General features: G+C 43.1%; 1 protein-coding gene across 1 annotated transcript in view; it reads left to right on the top strand.

Annotated features, from left to right (window-relative positions):
• Nucleotides 1-17,807, top strand: part of Pkib (cAMP-dependent protein kinase inhibitor beta) — an 89,665-nt gene that overhangs the window by 51,441 nt on the left and 20,417 nt on the right. Inside the window, exon 4 of the mRNA XM_021240668.2 lies at nt 8,634-8,701. Within this exon, the coding sequence (XP_021096327.2) occupies nt 8,634-8,701 (68 nt within the window). The remainder of the gene's footprint in view (nt 1-8,633; nt 8,702-17,807) is intronic.

Raw genomic sequence — 17,807 nt, 5'->3', positions numbered from 1 at the left:
TACTTTTCCTGAGAATTAACTACACGTGGGGATGCCATATTTTGAGAAAAGTTTCTAATCTGGGAAAATGTGGACTGAAACAAGTATGTATGGAAACACTGTGGTTCACTGGTTCAGTACAGTCTGTACCCATGTCCTCTAGGAGCTGCTAATCATTCATCAACCGCTAATGGAGCCCCCGGTGTGCTATATGTGCTGTGGCTTACAACAAGAGCAATGTGTTTCTCATGGTTCTGGACAGCAGAGCCTGGAATGAAGATATGAGTGGGGCCAATTCTCTCAGCAGTCTACGGGGAGGATCCTTCCTATTGGAAGCTCCATGTACGCCTTGGCTGGCAGATGTGTCACTCCGCGTCTTCTCATCCCGTTTCCCCCATGTGTCTTTGTCTTTAGTGTCTTCTCTCTGCTCGTAATGCACAAGTCACTTTGGATTGAAGACCTTCTCCACTCCAGGGTGGCCTTGTCTTAACTTGGTTACATTAGTGCAAACTATTTCCAAATAGCTTCACATTCACAGGTATTGGGGCCAGGACTTTACCATTTTGAGGGGCACAATCCCACCCCTAACTCCAATCTGGTATGTTTTCCTTGTTGCTAGAATGGGATTGAGACTAGCTCTTCAGGGAAACCTGAGGTGGGTAGACTCATTCCACTGAGAGCCGTTGGTCCTTCAGCATTTCGAGTGGATGTGCTTTTCAGCGTTTCATTCACAAAATGGGAGTATTCTCATGATTATGTGCTATTCTGGGTTTGGAAGGCCCACGAGATGATGTTACTCCAACTAGTGCAGTGTGCTGTGACACCAGGGACTAACTGCAAGGGGATGAAAATATCAGCAGCAACAGAATCAAGAGACAGGCAGGAGCTGCGAGGATCAGCGAGTCACTAATGTTTGGAGCATGGCTTTCAGCAGCAGCAGTTGCTTGGAGAATTGCTGTTAGTGAGTCACCCGCTGCTGCCTCCGATTTCCTCAGAGACAGATGGACCTTGATGCGAATGAGGTGCAGAGCAGTGGTGCGTTCAACCGGCGTGACAGGCGCAGAGTGGGAGACTTGTCGTCATCCTAAGTCTAGGGAGACAGGATGCTGACGTTAACCATTTCCTTGAGTTTCTTTCCTGTTTCTTTTCATTTTTGTCTTAAGACTCTTTCGCCTTTAATTATAGTGTAATTTAATGTCTTCCAGTGAAACCTGTCTGAATAAATTAATTCATCTTCTAAAAGAACAAATATATTGAATGGAATGCTAAGAGTTTAATGTACCTGGTAAACACCACTCTAGGGAGAAACACTTCTTAGTAAAAAAAAATGTGTTAAAACATTTTTAGTTCTAAATTTGGGCTTCAGTGACACTGACATCTTTAAAATTTAGCTGGGTGTTCCTTGGACTACAGTGAGTGATGGGACAGGAGCGCTATTGCCTCACTCAGTGGCCACTACAACGACAAAGAGCCCGTGACCTCACGGTAGTCATTTAACCTCATGGAGTAGTTTTACCTTCTTACAAAGAACAATCCCAGTAATGACCTCCATTTACAAGCACTTGCTGTGTGGTAGGCAGCATGCTAGTGCTTTACAGACACTGTCTCATTTGCTCTTCCATCGACTTATGGAATGCAAGTCTTATTTCTGCAACATGGCTAAGGAGAGCAGAGCTGAAGTCGCCCAAGCCCCATGGGTGTTGCATTCTAGAGCCAGTCTGGCCCCAGTTCCGGTGCATGGGACCCCACTGTCCTTACACTTGCACTTCTGCAGCCTGAGCCTTTTTCTGACCAAAGTCCCATGCCCACCTGGCTCCCTTTGCCCAGTGTTCTTGTCCCTGGACTCAGCTTCTCCACCAGATTCCAGAAGGTTCGCCTTGCAAAAGCCCTCCAACTCCAGTAGCTCCGAGGCAGATAAGGCAAATAAAGTGCTTTATTGGGCACTTACTAGGGTGGCTTAGCTAACCTAAATTGTGTCCGTTTCATACGAGCATCTTGACGTACACAAAAAGCCATCAAATTATATCTGCTTAAAATAGTTTCTAAACTGGGTCTATATTTTGTGCTTTGCTTCGCTGCTTTGCAGCTCCACCTCTCTTGCTTCAGGTGTTTGTCTGTCTGGTGGATGCGGAGGCAACAGCACAGTTGTTGATATTCTTGAGCTGCCTTCACGGACACATTGCGGTGCTTTTACAAACAGACCAAGGTTTTTTGAGCAGGCTCTTAGTCTTACCAGTGCTAGCAGAGTGTGTAACAAAATCACTTTGAGAAATATGGGGCCTCAGCCACACGGCTCCAAAGCAGAATCCACCACCTTCTCTTCCCTGGCTTACTCTTTGCTGCTCAGTTAGGATGGCTTTGTGTCACTGGTGTGGCTCTGTGCCACACAGACCTGGGTTCAAATCTTGTCTCTGCTTAGCACAAGCTCTGTCAGAAGCTCAGGCTCCCCAGGGCTCCAGCAGCATTTTAATTTCTGAGGCATTTTGTGCGGATTCAGTGCCAGAATGCTCGAAGCACCTGGACAGTCAAGGGCACCTAGCTGCCGTTTGCTTCCTTTCCACCCCGCAAGCCAGGAGGTTCGTTTTCACATCCAACACACTTCTCACTGCCCTCTTTTGAGAGCAGAAATGTTTGTTTGGATGCCAGATGTAAATCCACTGGTGTGAACACAACCATCCTGGGTGGTCAGACTTAGCGTTTTTCAACTTATTCCATCATTAACTTCAGAAGTAGCTCATTAGCTCCGTTACCTGGAAGCTTCCTTTTTAATCTCAGTTGCACCTACTGAGCCGTCTTGCGGAACACATGTGAGATTTATAAACTGATTCCTGGTGTTCGGGGATTGGGATGTAGGTAAGACATCCATACAGGCTGAGAGGTTTAATATTGGTGGAAACATTTAAAAATCGCTGCTCTCATTGATGCTTGATGAAGGTGTGTGAAGAAGCAGTGAGTTGCTTATGCAAACGAGCGTGGCTGCCTCAGTGCCCAGGGTAAGGAGGGCAGGAGGGCTTCCCGGGTGACCAAGAGGTGTCATCCCACAGCTCCAGACCTCCTGAGCCACACACGGTGACGGAGTGGAGCGAGGGAGCCCGCTCACGTGGGGTGCTGATTCTCCGGGATGTAGGCGCCCACCGCCACTGCGGCTGCCACTCCTCACCTTGCACGTATGGAAAATAAGAAGAAAGGTAATTTGATCTTGCTGAGGTTAAAGGTAATTTGATCTGCAGCCATCTGTACAGGAAAGGCCGTTTTAGGGCTACACTTCCCACTCTGATCCACTGGGAAGAACAGCAAGTAACATCTGAACATTATGCAAAAAATAAGGGGGTGTGGGACCTCCGAATGGGAGCCAGTCCGAAGAGCTTCAAAGAAGCCTGATTATGAAACTCCAGTCTAACACGAAAAACCGCCACAGTGAAAACTATCCCCAAACAATGAAAAAGACCATGGATAATGCAGTCACTGTGTGAAGAGGAAAAGGAGATGACCAACAGATTTCTCTTCAAAGAAAATGAAGGGAGTCTTGGATTCCTGAACAAAGTGAATAAGTATGGTTGGCTTCCATGAAAATGCCACGGGAAAAAATCCTGGACTCTTCCCTGATTCTGCCTGGTCAGCTCTCATGTGCATTCTCCAGGCTGCAGCTAGAGAAAACATTATCTTCGAGGAGAAGCTAATATGGTGCCTTTCCTCAATCTGAAGTAGACAGCAGGATGAAGAACAGAAATCCTGGGTCTGGCTGCTGCCTAGGAAATGTCCTTCTGGTTGCATGGCCAGGCCGAGGGCTGTTGCAGGGCATGGTGTGATATTATAGGAATGTTCTGGGACCTGGTGACCGTCCAGTAGGAAGCCATCTCCCGAGTGACGCGGATTCCCAGATTTGTGCCTCTTACATGCACAGCTGACATCATATAGCCAGCTTTGTATTGTCTCTATTAACTTCCAAGCTCACATGTGAAATCTGGTGATTTACCCAAGCAATAAAAATTGAAGAGCAAGTTTTTTTTGACTTGTCATTTCTGTGTGGAACCATTAGCCTCCTAGAAAGAAAGAGTTGGTTGCCAAATACTTCTGCTTCTTTTTCCTCTCACTGCGTTTCTTCCTCTATTGTGAGAATTTTTAAGAAGGATACAAGTGACTTGTTTACACTTTTCTTTCTTGGAATTCTAGAAATTTTACATAGAGACTAAAGCATGATTGAGGCTGGCTGATGAATGCTCTTCTATTTTGAGAAACGGCTGCTTTAATTTTTCATGAGATCTTTAAATGGATTTAAGACATTTATAGACCACATCAAATTGCCTTTCAATTTGCTTGTCAGCTTGAGTCAGAGTTAATTCTGTTATTCCATGTTTTTAATCATTACCCCTCACCTAGGGAAGAGATATTCTTTTTCCTTCTCTGGTTGCTGCTGCTTCCTCCTTCCTTGTGAGAGAACAGCCCATTGTGTAGTTTGGGGCTCTCTCTGGTCCTTTTTTAGCCTAAGATTCTATTACATCTCACTTTTCCAACCTACAAAACATACAAAACTGCTGAACTTTCCATTTTCAGTTTTTCCTCTGTCTAAGCTTCAGACCGTATTTCCAGTTGTTTGCAGTGCATGTTCGGTTGGCTTTTCCACCAGCTCCTCCTCACCTGCTGTTTCCTTGCTGATTCATTATTGTCCTATTTTTCTAGACATAAAACCTGGGAAATAATTCATCTCATCTGTCTCCTTCCTTCAGTGTCCCTAGGACCACATTCCACAGATATTTCCATTTCGATTATGTTTTTACATCCACATGTATTAGTTAGGGTGTGAGTTTCTCAGACGTCACAAAGTCCAAAAACAACAGTGGATTAAACATGCTAAGTTTGGTGCTATTTGATGTGGAAGCCTGGGGCTGCAGATTGCTGTGACACCTTTAGGGATGTCAGGTCCTTGTCCAGTCACCTGAGGTATCCTCGTGTGGAGGGTGAATCACTGCCACAGATGCAGACCAGTGTGCAGAAAGAGAGAGGAAGGAGAAGCCACCCTCCTTTCTCTCAGGTTGACCCAGAAGCAGAATATGTCGCTCCTGCTCATAACTCATGCGTAGTGGCAAAGTCTTTTCCATGACTGTGCTTGAACTTAGCAGCCATGGGGCGCTTGGTAATGTAGTCTGCAGTTGTGTACCCAGTAGATGTCTCATGTCTGTGGAGGAGGAGAGAAGAGCTATCAGCAGCCAAATAGCATTATCTCCCATGACTTCCTCACCTGAATTTTACAGTCTTCACCCTTCATTGGGTCTTTATTGCCCATGGCGAAGATTATTCAGACTTAGCTGGATTTGGTTGCCCAGTCAATTCACCCATTCTTTCTTTTCAAGAATTGTTTTGTTTTGTTTGAAACTTTGTTAAACCCACAGCATAAAGTTTGTCTCAGAGCTCTCTATGACCTGGTCCTACTCTACCTATTCCAGCCTTTACTCAACTTCCGTGGTTTCAATAATTTGTTTATTCAATCAGTAAACACTGGTTGAGTGTTTGTTGTATGTTGGACACAGAGTCAGTCAATTTCCTAAGCAGTTCATGTGGCTTCTGTGGCTAGAAAGCGCCCTTGAATGGGATAGTCAGTTATCACCACAGATCACCTCCTTTTGGTTGTTCTCACCATTGTCATGCTGGAGAGCTTAGTTCTTCTTAAGGACAGTCTCTGAAAACCAGGTCTTACAGTTGAAATGTTTAATGTGCTTTAGAGTCCAATGTGGTCCACCTGACACATTTATATTTTCATGTTTTTATATAACAGTAGTTTTCTTTAAGAAACAAAAATGGAAAAGAATGCCCATTGAACCAGCTAGCTAGATTCAGTACCTCTCTGAAAATGGAAGATGATTGGATGCAAGCTGAGCCTAAATCTTAACTCATACACTGCAATTGTCTTGTTGTTTATGTGTTCTCAAACAACTTAACCTAATCCCCAGTCCTACAACACCAGTGTGTAAACATCTTTATAGCAAAACACACCTCTGACTAGGTTTGACTTCTAAGCAACATTTCCTTCTTCTACAGTCTGAGGTGTTAGGAATGAAAGTTTACATAACTAACCTGTCATGATTTTTATATTTGAACTTAGATTTTCAGGGAGTTTGCAGGACAAGGTGAGATATGTGAATCTGTTATACAAATTCAGGGCCAAATATGCATTTGAAATTTTGATATTTTATTCATCATGGATTTTTTTGCATACATTTTGATTTTTAAAATATATTACATTCGGATATTATTTATCATGGTTTCTGAATTCTTGGGCACCTCCTGAAATTTTTTGTTGAAGGCCTGATGGATTTTCCTTTTTATGCATATTATTTGCATACTGATATGGCTGGGTGCTTGAGTAATTAAAACTTCCAAACTAGAAAGCATGTATTTGGAAGACAAATATTCATTATTTTGTCAAACTCTAGAAGCAAAAAATACTTTAAATCCTATCTGTACATGGTTTACATATCTACAGTTGACTCAGATCACATACAGAGAAAAGCCAGTCCTTGAAAACAAGGCAAAAGCACCAAAAGGGAAGATGAAAAAGGACCCCAGATTCAAACTTTAAGTGACCTCCTTGCATTTTGTCTTAAACTGACTTCTCTCATTCCAACTCCAGCCTAATAGCCACATCTCTAAAATGACAGCATGACCATGTAGTTATCAAACTGCACTAGTCAGCTTTATTGTCCTGAGACACGCTACCCAACAATCACAACTTAAAGGTGTAATTTAGCTCACGTTTTAAGGGGATTCAGTCCATGGTCAGCTGGCTCCAAGGCAGAGACATCATGGCAGAAGGGTGTGGTGGAGCACAGCTGCTCAGTTCATGGCAGTCTGGAAGCAGAGCAGAGGAACAGCATTGCCAGAAAGGAAGGGTCCAGGACAAGACTATCAGTGGACTGATGATCTTCGAGATCTCTGCTTTATTAGTGTTTCCTATAAGATCGTTTCTTCACTGATTCTTCTCCTCCTGTTCTTAGTTTCCTATGAATGGTCTGCAGATAGAAGACTCAGTTGAAGGGAAACAGTCTCAGAGTGAGGGGTGAACAGCAAGAAGTGGTGGGGAAGCTGGTGTGGGAACAAGGGTGAAAGATCCACTTTTGATTTGAAAAGTGCCAAAGTGTGCAGTCAGCCAGCGGCACATTTAAGAAACACCTCATGCACCTTGACATCAACAAATTATTTATCTGTCACACTTCTCCTGCCACCTGTGAAACACTGCTGGGGATAAGACTAGTGACTCATAGTCTATGCCCTCAAAAGCCTTGAAAATCCTTTTGTGAGGCAGGAAGGCAGACATGAATCAGAGATTTTAAAATGCTTGTGTTAAATGTGAGCAGAGAGAGGTTCCAGAGCATTGCAGAGTGCAGAAGGGTCACCTGAGCAGCCAGAGGATGGCAGAGAGGCCTTGGGGAAAGGGTGGCCCAGTGACCCAGCTTGGATGGACAGAAGTGAGCCAGGGGTGGAGAGGAGATTGTGGACAAGAACTTCAGCCCAGTGTGGTAGAAACGAGGGCTCCATTGGTTGGGTGCAACCTCTGAGCTTCAGGGTTGTGCCTGCCAGGAATGGGGTAAAGGGAGAGGCAGAAGGAGCCAGCTCCTCATGGGCGCCCGGTGCTGCATCCTGCGGAGATAGGAAGGCTGAGAAGGATTCATCATGGAATCATCAAGAGCAGGCTTATTTTGAAATAATTCCACCTAACATCTATGTAAAGAGTGGATTTAGCCAGGCATGATGGAAAATACCTGTAACCCTGATGCAAGAGGATTCAGAGTTGGAGCCCAACAGAGTTGGATCAAAATTTAAAATTAAACAAAGAGGTGAGGGGGAGCTTAATGTGAAGGCCTTGGGTATAATCCCTGATACATGCATGTGTCTCACACACACACACACACACACACACACACACACACACGAGTGGATTTGCAGGGAGCAAGTATGGATACAGGAAGTTCACTCAGGACATTGCTGCCGTGGCCCAGGAAGAGGGCATGGCAGACCAGAGCAGCAGTAGGAGCGTGAGGGAGGGGCATTGTGCCCGGTGGGCAGGGCTTATTCTGTTCCATCCTTCTTACCTCAGGTGCTAAACCTGGAGACACAGAGCCCATTCTGTGAACAAAAATTATATGTGTGCAGTTTATTTCAATTTTTAGGAGCAAGATAGCTAAACTCCTCCTCCATGGTTCCATGTGGGTGCTGGGAAGGTAGGTATAGTGGCTCGGGACTCTTATAAAACGTGCAGAAGGGATGTGTTTCTCCAACTTCTAGCAGGTGTCATCGTGATATTTTCTTTCAGTGATCTTTCTGCGCATGCTTACTCAAATGTGTGCTGTAATAAGTTTTTTTTAACGGGATGATTTACTTAATTTAGCATCAGCCCTTAATGGCACTGATGCACAAATTAGTCACTGGATTTTGTAGCTGATGACTCCAGGTTCTAACATCTGATGTCAGTGATGAAGCCATTTCAAGTTGTAATAGGAAATTTTACCACCAAATTTAAGATTCTGCTTTTTTTCCATTCAAGCCATGGTACTTACTAGTGTTAACTCAGTTAAAACAGAAGACAGCCAAAATATTTAAAATTTGCTTATTTGACTGGGTTATCTTTTCTGGTTCTTAGGGTTTTTTTTCTTTTGTAGGAAAGAGAGTCAATCAGAGTTTCTTCGTAAGCCTGTCTTAAATAGCAGCACGTTTCTACTGGAGACTTGTAAGTACCCTTTTTCTTCTCTCTGTAGGAAATTAGATATTGATTATCTGGAAAGAAATGGCCTCATTAGTAAAACTTGACAAAATATAACTATGCATGAATGTAATCATTATGTACTGCAAATATGTACTAATAAAAATAAAAAAAGAAATAGAACATTGTCAGCACCCTGAAAAAAAATACATAGCTATGCAGTCTATGTTGGCATGCAACATTTGTAAAATCTCCCACTGCTCAGAAAGCAAAGGACACCAAAAACCTCAATTAGAAAATCTTCACCAAATCTATTTACAGGTAGTAAATATTTTATTTATTCTTTGGTTAAGTTGTCTTTCTTGATGTCTTTTTTCCATTCATAAAAACATGTGTCCGCGTATTTTAGAAACTTGGTCACATCAGTGGAATGGGAGTTTAGGGAATGAACAAAGCAGGGGGAAGAATTTATATATTTTTGAAAAATTATATGATTTTGAACAACTTTGTATTTTTCATTAAAATGTCTAGTGAATTGTTTGAAAATCAAAACTAGTTTTCACATAACTAAGGTTTGTTCAGTTTCACCAGATTTATGAACTGTCAATACTGTGCCGTAATAATAATTCTGGCCTAACTGGTCAGTGCAGAAATGGGAAATCTGAAAGATCTTTCCTTTTTCAGTTGCCAAGAGTTCAAGACAAGCACACACTTTCCCTATCAGATGAATTTAGAGAAAACATTGGGAGAAAAACTAATGAAATCCTTGGCCCAAAAATGTATCTGTAGTGACAGCATTTTATATTTTATTCCCTGAAAGGAAACTTCAAGTCTAATGAAGTTGTCACATTATTGCAGTCATGCACATGATCAGCAAATTGAGTTAAGAGAGCAGGTCCAGGGCCCGAGGTGGAGAGACAGTAAGGAAAGCAACCTCATGTGACCAAGGTCAGGCAGGTCATGTGGCCAAAGTCAGGTCAGAGTCCAGCCAGTGACCACTCATAGGCTGTGTGAGAACTTCTACAGCACATTTCTGAGTTTGCAGCTATATATATATATCTGTGTTGGAAGGTTGTTGACTCAAAATAATGACTACCTTAGATCATTTCATGATTGGAAGAAATCCTAGAAATGTTGTTTAGCAGTCAATAGTCATTTTATCTTGGTGAATCTATGGTGGTTCTAATGACAGAAATATTTGTGTAGTACCTAATCAAACCAACCAAGAGGAACTGATACATATAGTTCTAACTTGCTTCCTCAGCTTAGTTCTTAGAAAAATGTTTAATTAAAAGGTATATCAACTTTTAATCACACATTTTGTATCCATATAGCTGTTGCCTAGCTATGTGGCCTTAGTTTTGGTTTTATCCATCCATTTATTAATCCTGTGGTCTGGGGCAAGTTGCTTCAATTCTCTAATGCTTTAGTTTGTCAGTAAAATGAGGATAGCAAAGCTTATATAGTAAGGGGATTAAATGAAATATGACACAATGCTATATAAATAGCGAAATAAATCTTTACTATAATCACAATTTGTCTTTATTATTTTGAAGACCTTGAAGTTTTATCCATGTAATGATTTCATTGATGAGCATAGATAAGTTAGTAAAATCACCAAAAGAACCATCACAATGCAGATTCACGGGCACCCTCTTTGCTGTTTTCAGCTAGCATCTTATATAATTTACTTGAAAGAGATCTACAGGGTAGCTGTTGAGAAACATGAATTAGCCTGATAGGAGAGATTTTATTTCCACAAAATTGTCTCACTGATTTTGAAATCTGCACACCACTGCTTCACAGCCTCATTGGGCCTTTCATTTTTGATGATGACGCTTCTGGCTCTGCTTGCCATCTGTGGTCCAGGGAGGCAGTCAGGTCACAGGAGTGGAGAGGGCAGGTGTGGATGTCACATGTGTGCATTACCATTGCCGCTGTCCTCGGGCTGTGCTGTTTAGCTGGTTCAAGTAAACCTAGGGGTCCAGCCTGGAGACGACAGTCAGTCTCAGCCAGGGACTACTGGAGAGCTTCTAGTTCAGGCCTCTAATTTTACAGAGAAGGAAAGTAATTTAGAGATTTGCCCAAGGCCACAGGACAGGACCTGGACTAGCAACTTCATTTCAGCTCCAAACCCAGCCTGGTCTCCGTCAGGACTGGCCAACTCTGATGCTGCCATTCCGGGAACTGGTAACACCCATGAAACCAGTTTCTCAGCTGGGTGTGCTGGGAGCAGGAGAGCAGGATTAGAAGGCCCTTGGTGAGCTTCCTGCCTAACAGCCCAGCTGTGAGCAAGAGCACTTCCACCCCAGCTCAGGCCGAGGGAGGAAGGGCACGGGAGACTGGGCACTCACTGTCTCCATTTTCTGTTTGCTTCTGCCTCTTTACCGTAGGAAAAGCTGAGCCTTTCCAAGCTCCATGTCTGTGCTGTCCACTGAGAAAGAAAATCCAGGAGACAGGTTCCTAAAGGAAGGTGAGACTCTCCGAGATTAAGGGGTGAGACCTGCTGAGGAGTCCGGGTCTCCTCCATATTAACTGGCTGTCCGAGGGCCAAGCACGTCACATATGCTGCCGCCTGTAACCTTCCAGCTGCGGGAGTATTATTCTGTGAGCCCTGAAGCCGGGGCTGCTGAAGCTCCAGGAGCTCAGATCCCTGGCAGAAGTTCCTTAGCTCATAAGTAGCTGGGCCCAGAAAGTTGAGACCAGAGTTTTGAAACGGGTGCGTTCCCTTCCAGAGCACTTGTACCTTCTATTTTAACACTTTTTTTTTTTTTTTTTTTAGCTCTGCCACACATAATTCTGTGAAAATAGGTCAATCATAGGACACAAATAGCTTGAGACTTTGTGGAGGGTTACCATATGTCTCACTTGGAATTTTGCAGTTGCCTTCCAAGTCATCTCTGGAATTTACTTTTTCTCTTTCCCAGTCTATTCTGATTGCTTCCACCAGAGTGATTGTTCTAAAATTCAGGTCAGTGGTCATGTTATTTCCTCAAAATGTTAGGGACTTCCTGTTTCTTTTCTTTTTTGGGGGGGGGGGGTACCAGGAATCGAACTTGGGACCTTGCACTTGCAAGGCAGGCGCCAGAACCACTGAACTAAATCCCCGGCCCATCCTGTTCCTACTAGGATAGAGCAGGTCCTTAACGAGGCTGGGTGATGGGCCCCTGCTGACTTACCCGCTTTATCATGTGCTTTTCTCTCCCTTCTCTGGGCTCTGGCCACACTTGGTTTTAATCAGTTCCTGAAACGTGTTGTGGTTTCCTTTCTGTATGAAATGCTACTTTTCCGCCTTTACTCCAGCTCTGACTGGTTTTATTCCATCATATCTCAGATTATACTGTCAGTGAGTCAGATCATGATATACACACCACAAAATGCCCAGCTGCACAGGAAATGTTACAAAGAATTAACAAATGAGATCAATCAAATTTTGTAATTTTTGCTTGAAGGCTTATAGTTTGTAATCATATATGAATTTGTGTTATTTTTATTTTTTCTCCCATTTGATTCCATAAAAGTAATGAAACTTTTGTCAGGGATATAATTGGCACACATCCAAGAAAGTTAATGAATTCATAAACAAATGAAGATGATTCTGGATTAGCTAATTTATATTTGGTAATTAGTTTTGTTAATAACTATTTAGAATTTTAAAAATTTTCTTTTACTTTTGTAAAACAAGTTATATATAGTTTTAATACCTAAATGTATGATTTCCCTTGATATTATAACTGCCTTTCCCTTTCTGAAGTCAATATTTTTCAATTAATGGGGCTGAGGGTTAATGATCAAACTGACATTTCTTGTATTAAGCCAGTTACCCTAAAGCAGTTAAGACTTGAAAATGGCAGCTATAAAAGAACAATATATCCCCATTTAGTGTGCCAGTGAAAGATGGAAATGTATCATAATTTGTTTCTAAATGTCATATCTTTATTGCACTTGCTAATTAAAGGAGACTAATTTTCAGGAGCAACGCATTATTTGGGGTTCTCCAGAGCAGCCAACTGGATGGGAGATAAGTAGGTCGTTAGGTTGGTAGACAGGTGACAAGAAGGGACTTGTTAGAGTAATCGGCTCATGCAGTTGGGGGGCTGAGGGATCCCACAGCAGGGGTCTGTATGCTGGGATCCTGGGATGCAGGTAGCATGGCTCTGTCCAAGTCCGAAGCCTCAAATCCAGGGTATCCAATAGCATAGTTCTGCTTGGAACCAAAGCTCTGAAAACCCAGGGGGCTGCTGAGATAAGTCCTGCACCCCCAGGCCAAGGAGCCTGGGGTCCTGATGTCCATGGACAGGAGGGGGAGGAGTGTGTCCGGCTGCCTTTCCTCTGTGTTTTGTTCTCTCCAGGACTCCTGGATGATTAGACGTTCCTGTCCATGGTCAGGGCAGACACACACTAATCCCTTCTGGAAACTCTCACTCCCACACCACAGTATAATGCTTGACAGGTTTCTAGGTATTCTGTGATCCAGTTGCATTGATGTATAACATTAACCATCACAAGCAGTATTTTACTTTTTCCTCAAGATTGATTTCAACCCTATGACTATGCATAACGTGGAAAATGAAGCTTGGATAAGGCCTCAAAGTGGCCACAAGTGGTGGGCAGCTTTCAGTGCTCAAAATTTTCTCCTCAAACTCTTGGTGGGACAATGGGATGGACTCTGTCTGGCATGAGGGGTTTCTGCATTCTTGTCTCTGGACGAGCCACTGAGGCCATTGGGATTGTCTGCTGATTGTGGACCACCAAACCTTTCAGTGTGTAAGATCCAAGTGAGAAGAACAGAGTAGATACGCACCAAACAAACAAAGAAAGCATATTTAGCTTGAGTAGTCTTGAGTCTCTTCTTGAGTAGAAGGCAATTAACTTCAGTGGAAGGAGGTTTAAGAGTTAGAGAATGAAGTTATGGTTGCCATAGGGACGGTGCTGGCCACTGTGGCCAGGATTCATGATACAGATCCATGTTCCCCACATTACTGTCTTGGTCTCCTAAAATTTCCCACAATTACTAGAGAGGTCCACAAAGCCATGTATCCGTGTCTACAAAAACCATGGTCACATAGGCGTGCATACTGTCATTTTCCAATGTATGTAGTTTATTGTTATAAAAATAGGAATTGTTTTAAAGTATTTATTTCATAAAAGCACTTTTCATCAGTCACACATTTTGTCAATCAACAGATTATGTAAAAAATTGAGATGCATCACACTTGAGAGGTCGTCTTACCGTTAACCCTCAGTGAACATAGCTGTCACTCCTATTCCGCAGGACACTCACCTTCTGTGTTACACACACTCAGGGTTTCTGAGAACTCTCAGGTCCTGTGACTCTGTCCTGAGTGCTACCTTGTGATTTCCTTCCACCACTTCCTGCTGTGTCCTGTGGCCCCTTCATGCTGTGGCGTCCTTTATCTCAAGATCATGCCCAGGGCTCTCCCTTTATTGCACAAAGCAGAGATATTACCAGGATGGTTCAACTTTGAACATGGATAACTTTACTAAGGCCTTGAGGACACCATGAGAGAATTAGAATTGAATATTCAGTGTCATGCTACTATTCCTTAGTTGGACCCACTCACAGGGGCCCCAGACTTGGTTGGCTTTTTGTTGATCTTGTTGCCTTGTGCAGTACATCTCCCAGGTGGCGGCGTCAGTTATGCCCTGCCTACCTGGAACCCTAACACATTCACAAGTGATCTGATGTTATAAAATGGGCTTTATTCCCGAAAACACTGCGCACTGTAGTTATCTTGTGGAATAAGTCTGGCCCACAGGTCTGCTGACAGAATGTCTAGATTGGATTTTGAAATTACCCAGATGTTCTGTCAAATTCGTCTCCTTTTCGAATCTTTGAAATCAGGATTTTGCTTTGTTTGTTGTTTATTAACTATGTGATAACTAAAGTTCTTTCTAACTTCAAAATTCTCAGATGCCCACAAGCGATTCCTGCATTGTCTCTTGTTTTTCCTCTTGCCCTAATTAGCATTAGTTTGACTTTGCATCAATTCCATTAAATTGTAAAACAGGAAAAAGAATTGGGATTAGATGTGTGATGGTCAAGATCAGATATACACACAAGTCTTTTGTGAAGAACGTACATCTCAGTCCTGAAAATAAGTCTATTGAAATATTTCTATACATATTTCAATAGACTTATTTTCCCCCAGATGTTTAACTTCACGGGTCATTAAAAATGTCTAATGAAAAGTTCATCACTTGTCCCAGTAATAGACACAGATAGCATTAGGACCAACTGCCTATGTTTCCAATTCTTTTTTTTTTGGTACTAGGGATAGAACTTGAGTCCTTGCGTTTGCACAGCAGGCAGTGAAACCACTGAGCTAAATCCCCAGCCCTCCAATTCTTAATCTAAGAAATAGAAGTCAGCACTAAAATTAAGGAAGAGATTGGGTAAAAAATGCAATTTTTAAATACCTAAAATTCTATTTACAGTGATAATTATTAGGAGTATATGAGAAATAGAGATGAGAATGACTGGATTTATGTTTGCCAGATGAATCTGGAGGAAAGATTCAGAAAGGATTAACCATAAGAGAAGAATCTTAGGCTCAAAAGAATTTACCCCAGGCACTAAAATGGCACCAAAATGCCTAACTTACTGGGCCTTAGAGGAACCAATGCCTCTGAATAAAGAAATATTTAATACATGTTTCTTCTATGACTGGGGTAGCTTATGGTAGATTAGAAATACATTATAATGTATCCACAGAGCCTTCTGATTTGTAATTTACTGTGAAGCAGGTTCTGAATTTGAATCATGGCAATTAACAATACTTAAGGTGACAGAGACTGCACAGGTCAACACCAGGTGAGCCCTTCTGTACCCCTCTTTCTCTCATGTACCATGGAGCATTTGGTGGAGAAAGTGCACATGCAGGTTGTAAAGAGAGAACAGACAACCCTGAACGTGTGCCCTGGGCTTCAGTATCTCCACACCTTGTAGTCACGCAGAACCCTCTCTTTGCAACCTGTGATGCTGGTCATTTTCAGAGTCCAGCGGAAGCCAATCTCAAGGCTTTGGTCCTCTAAAACCTCAATACTCTGAAGTGCAGTGTGCAGCTTGGAATTTGAAAGCCAACTGCTCTTGAGACCAAAAGACCCAGGGTCAATTGACTGATGATGTGGTACCTCGGACCAGGACATTCTGCAAACGAGTGAACCGAGAGCTATCACAGACATGTTAACCAGGTTTGTCTTTAGACCTACACTTTTCAGTGCAGCTAAATGTCTTCAGTAAATTTTTCTTATCTATCTCAAAAATTCTAAGTTTTGCAGTGATTACTAGCTCATAGGTCTAAAAACCAATTGGCTTCCTTGGAATGTACTTTAATCGCTACTTCTCTCCTTAGCTTCCTGCTATTTCTGATGAGTGCTTAGAAAGTTCAGGTTGGTTTGATTCAAGTAGGACTGTGTGTAAGATAAGAGGACTCAAGGAGATGATGAGTGGTGGCTGTTTCACTCCCAGAAAACAAAGAAAGAACTCCAGGTCCTCCTGCTTATGTTGCAACAGCAAATGAGAGCATACTTTGGTTAACGAGGGAACATGACATGAAAGGGAGCATGGAAACTGAAGTCCAAAGAAAGGAAGGCATCTGCCCATGTGACACAGTTGATGGTGCTCAGAACACAGATGTGAGTCCAACACACTCTCATCAGCATTCAAAATAGGTAGATGGCAAAACTCTTATAACTAGGGAAGTTCTTTCCCCCACTTTTCCCCAAATAACACCTCTTTTCCATTGGTTAATTGTGGTGCCATTAATGACCCGGGTCTTTGGTCTGAGGTTTTGTGTGGGCTTCTCCTTATAGGGAGCCAAGTGGGGGCATGAGCTTGTCAACGAGTGAATGAATGGTTTTCCAGGCTGGATTGACAAAAGGACGTTGGCAGAGGCAGGGTCTGGGGAGGGGAGAAAGAAGAAATCGGTGAAGGAAGAGCATGAAGGGATGCAGGGTAGTTGGAGTGGGAAACCCCAACTGCCCAGAGGCCGGACCTGCAGCCGCAGTGCGGATGTGCTCCCATGTGTCTTAAGATGGACCCTCAGTGCTTCACATACCCATCCTTCTGTTATAACAGTCCTTCTGTTATAAAAAGTTGGTGACATTGCCACATTTCCAAAGATTGCTTCTCAAAAAGCTGACAGTGAACTTCCCTATGGGATGACCCTCGAATCTTAGTTGTGCCAAATGAGATCTTCTCTGATGTCTTTTCCGCAGTCCATGCTTTACACCTCTCTGTGAGACCCAAAGAGAGCGCAGTGGGTAGTACTCTTGGTCACTGTCGTAGAAAAGCACTTCAGGACACATCAGTGTGAGGCGCAGGCAGGTGTTAGGCAGATTTAGAAGTAAGAGAAAATAGGGAAGGGAGAAAATGGCTCTGTTGGGAGGACCGGCTGGCCCATTGGTAAGGGGCGAGATGAGCTTCTGTGGATTTGTGGGTGGGTTAGGACCTGGGTGAGCAGCAGCTCAGTTCTCTTTGGCAGGATGGCCCAGGGAAGTCCTTGTTGCTTAACGTGGTCTCCATGGGAGGTTTGTCTGCTTGGGCCATCTCGGGTCATGGAGGCGCTGCTGGAATCCAAGGAGACCAAGGGTTTAACGCAGTGGCTAGAGAAGTCCGGCCACTCATGTGCAAATAGACGTCCCTGTAAGTCGCTTGTGTCCTCAGTCTTGACGGGGGATGACAAAGGTTAAGTAAATTTATGGCTTAGCAGTCCATATTGCCAAATTTTAGACAGACACCCCCTAAAAGATGACCATGCCTGTATATGCAGAGCTAAGCAGGGATCTGACCCAGAGTTTTTAGGTAATAAATGAGACAGACACAAAGTGAAGGCCAAGCTTTGTTCTGCTGGTAGTTATCTATGGGCATCTGTAGGCCATGCATTTTCTTTTTGCTTTTTTTTTTTTAAAGCAAAAACAGCTTTTAAGTCCTCAACTGCCTCAGAAGAAAACACAAGTCATGCTTTTAACGAGTGACAGATTCCGGATCCAAGAGTGAGTTTGTCCCTGTCCTTGTGGTGGTCCCTGACTATCACCAGCTGGGGTTTAGAAACAAAACAGTGGAAAACATTGCTTTAGTTCACCTAGCACAAGATTAATTTTCAGTAAA

The sequence above is a fragment of the Heterocephalus glaber genome, unplaced genomic scaffold (assembly GCF_053883595.1).
Source record: "Heterocephalus glaber isolate CG9 unplaced genomic scaffold, H.glaber_assembly_v1.0 deba00001550, whole genome shotgun sequence".
NCBI lineage: Eukaryota > Metazoa > Chordata > Mammalia > Rodentia > Bathyergidae > Heterocephalus > Heterocephalus glaber.
The sequence above is the reverse complement of the archived record's forward strand: the minus strand, read 5'-3'. Positions and strand labels throughout refer to the sequence as shown.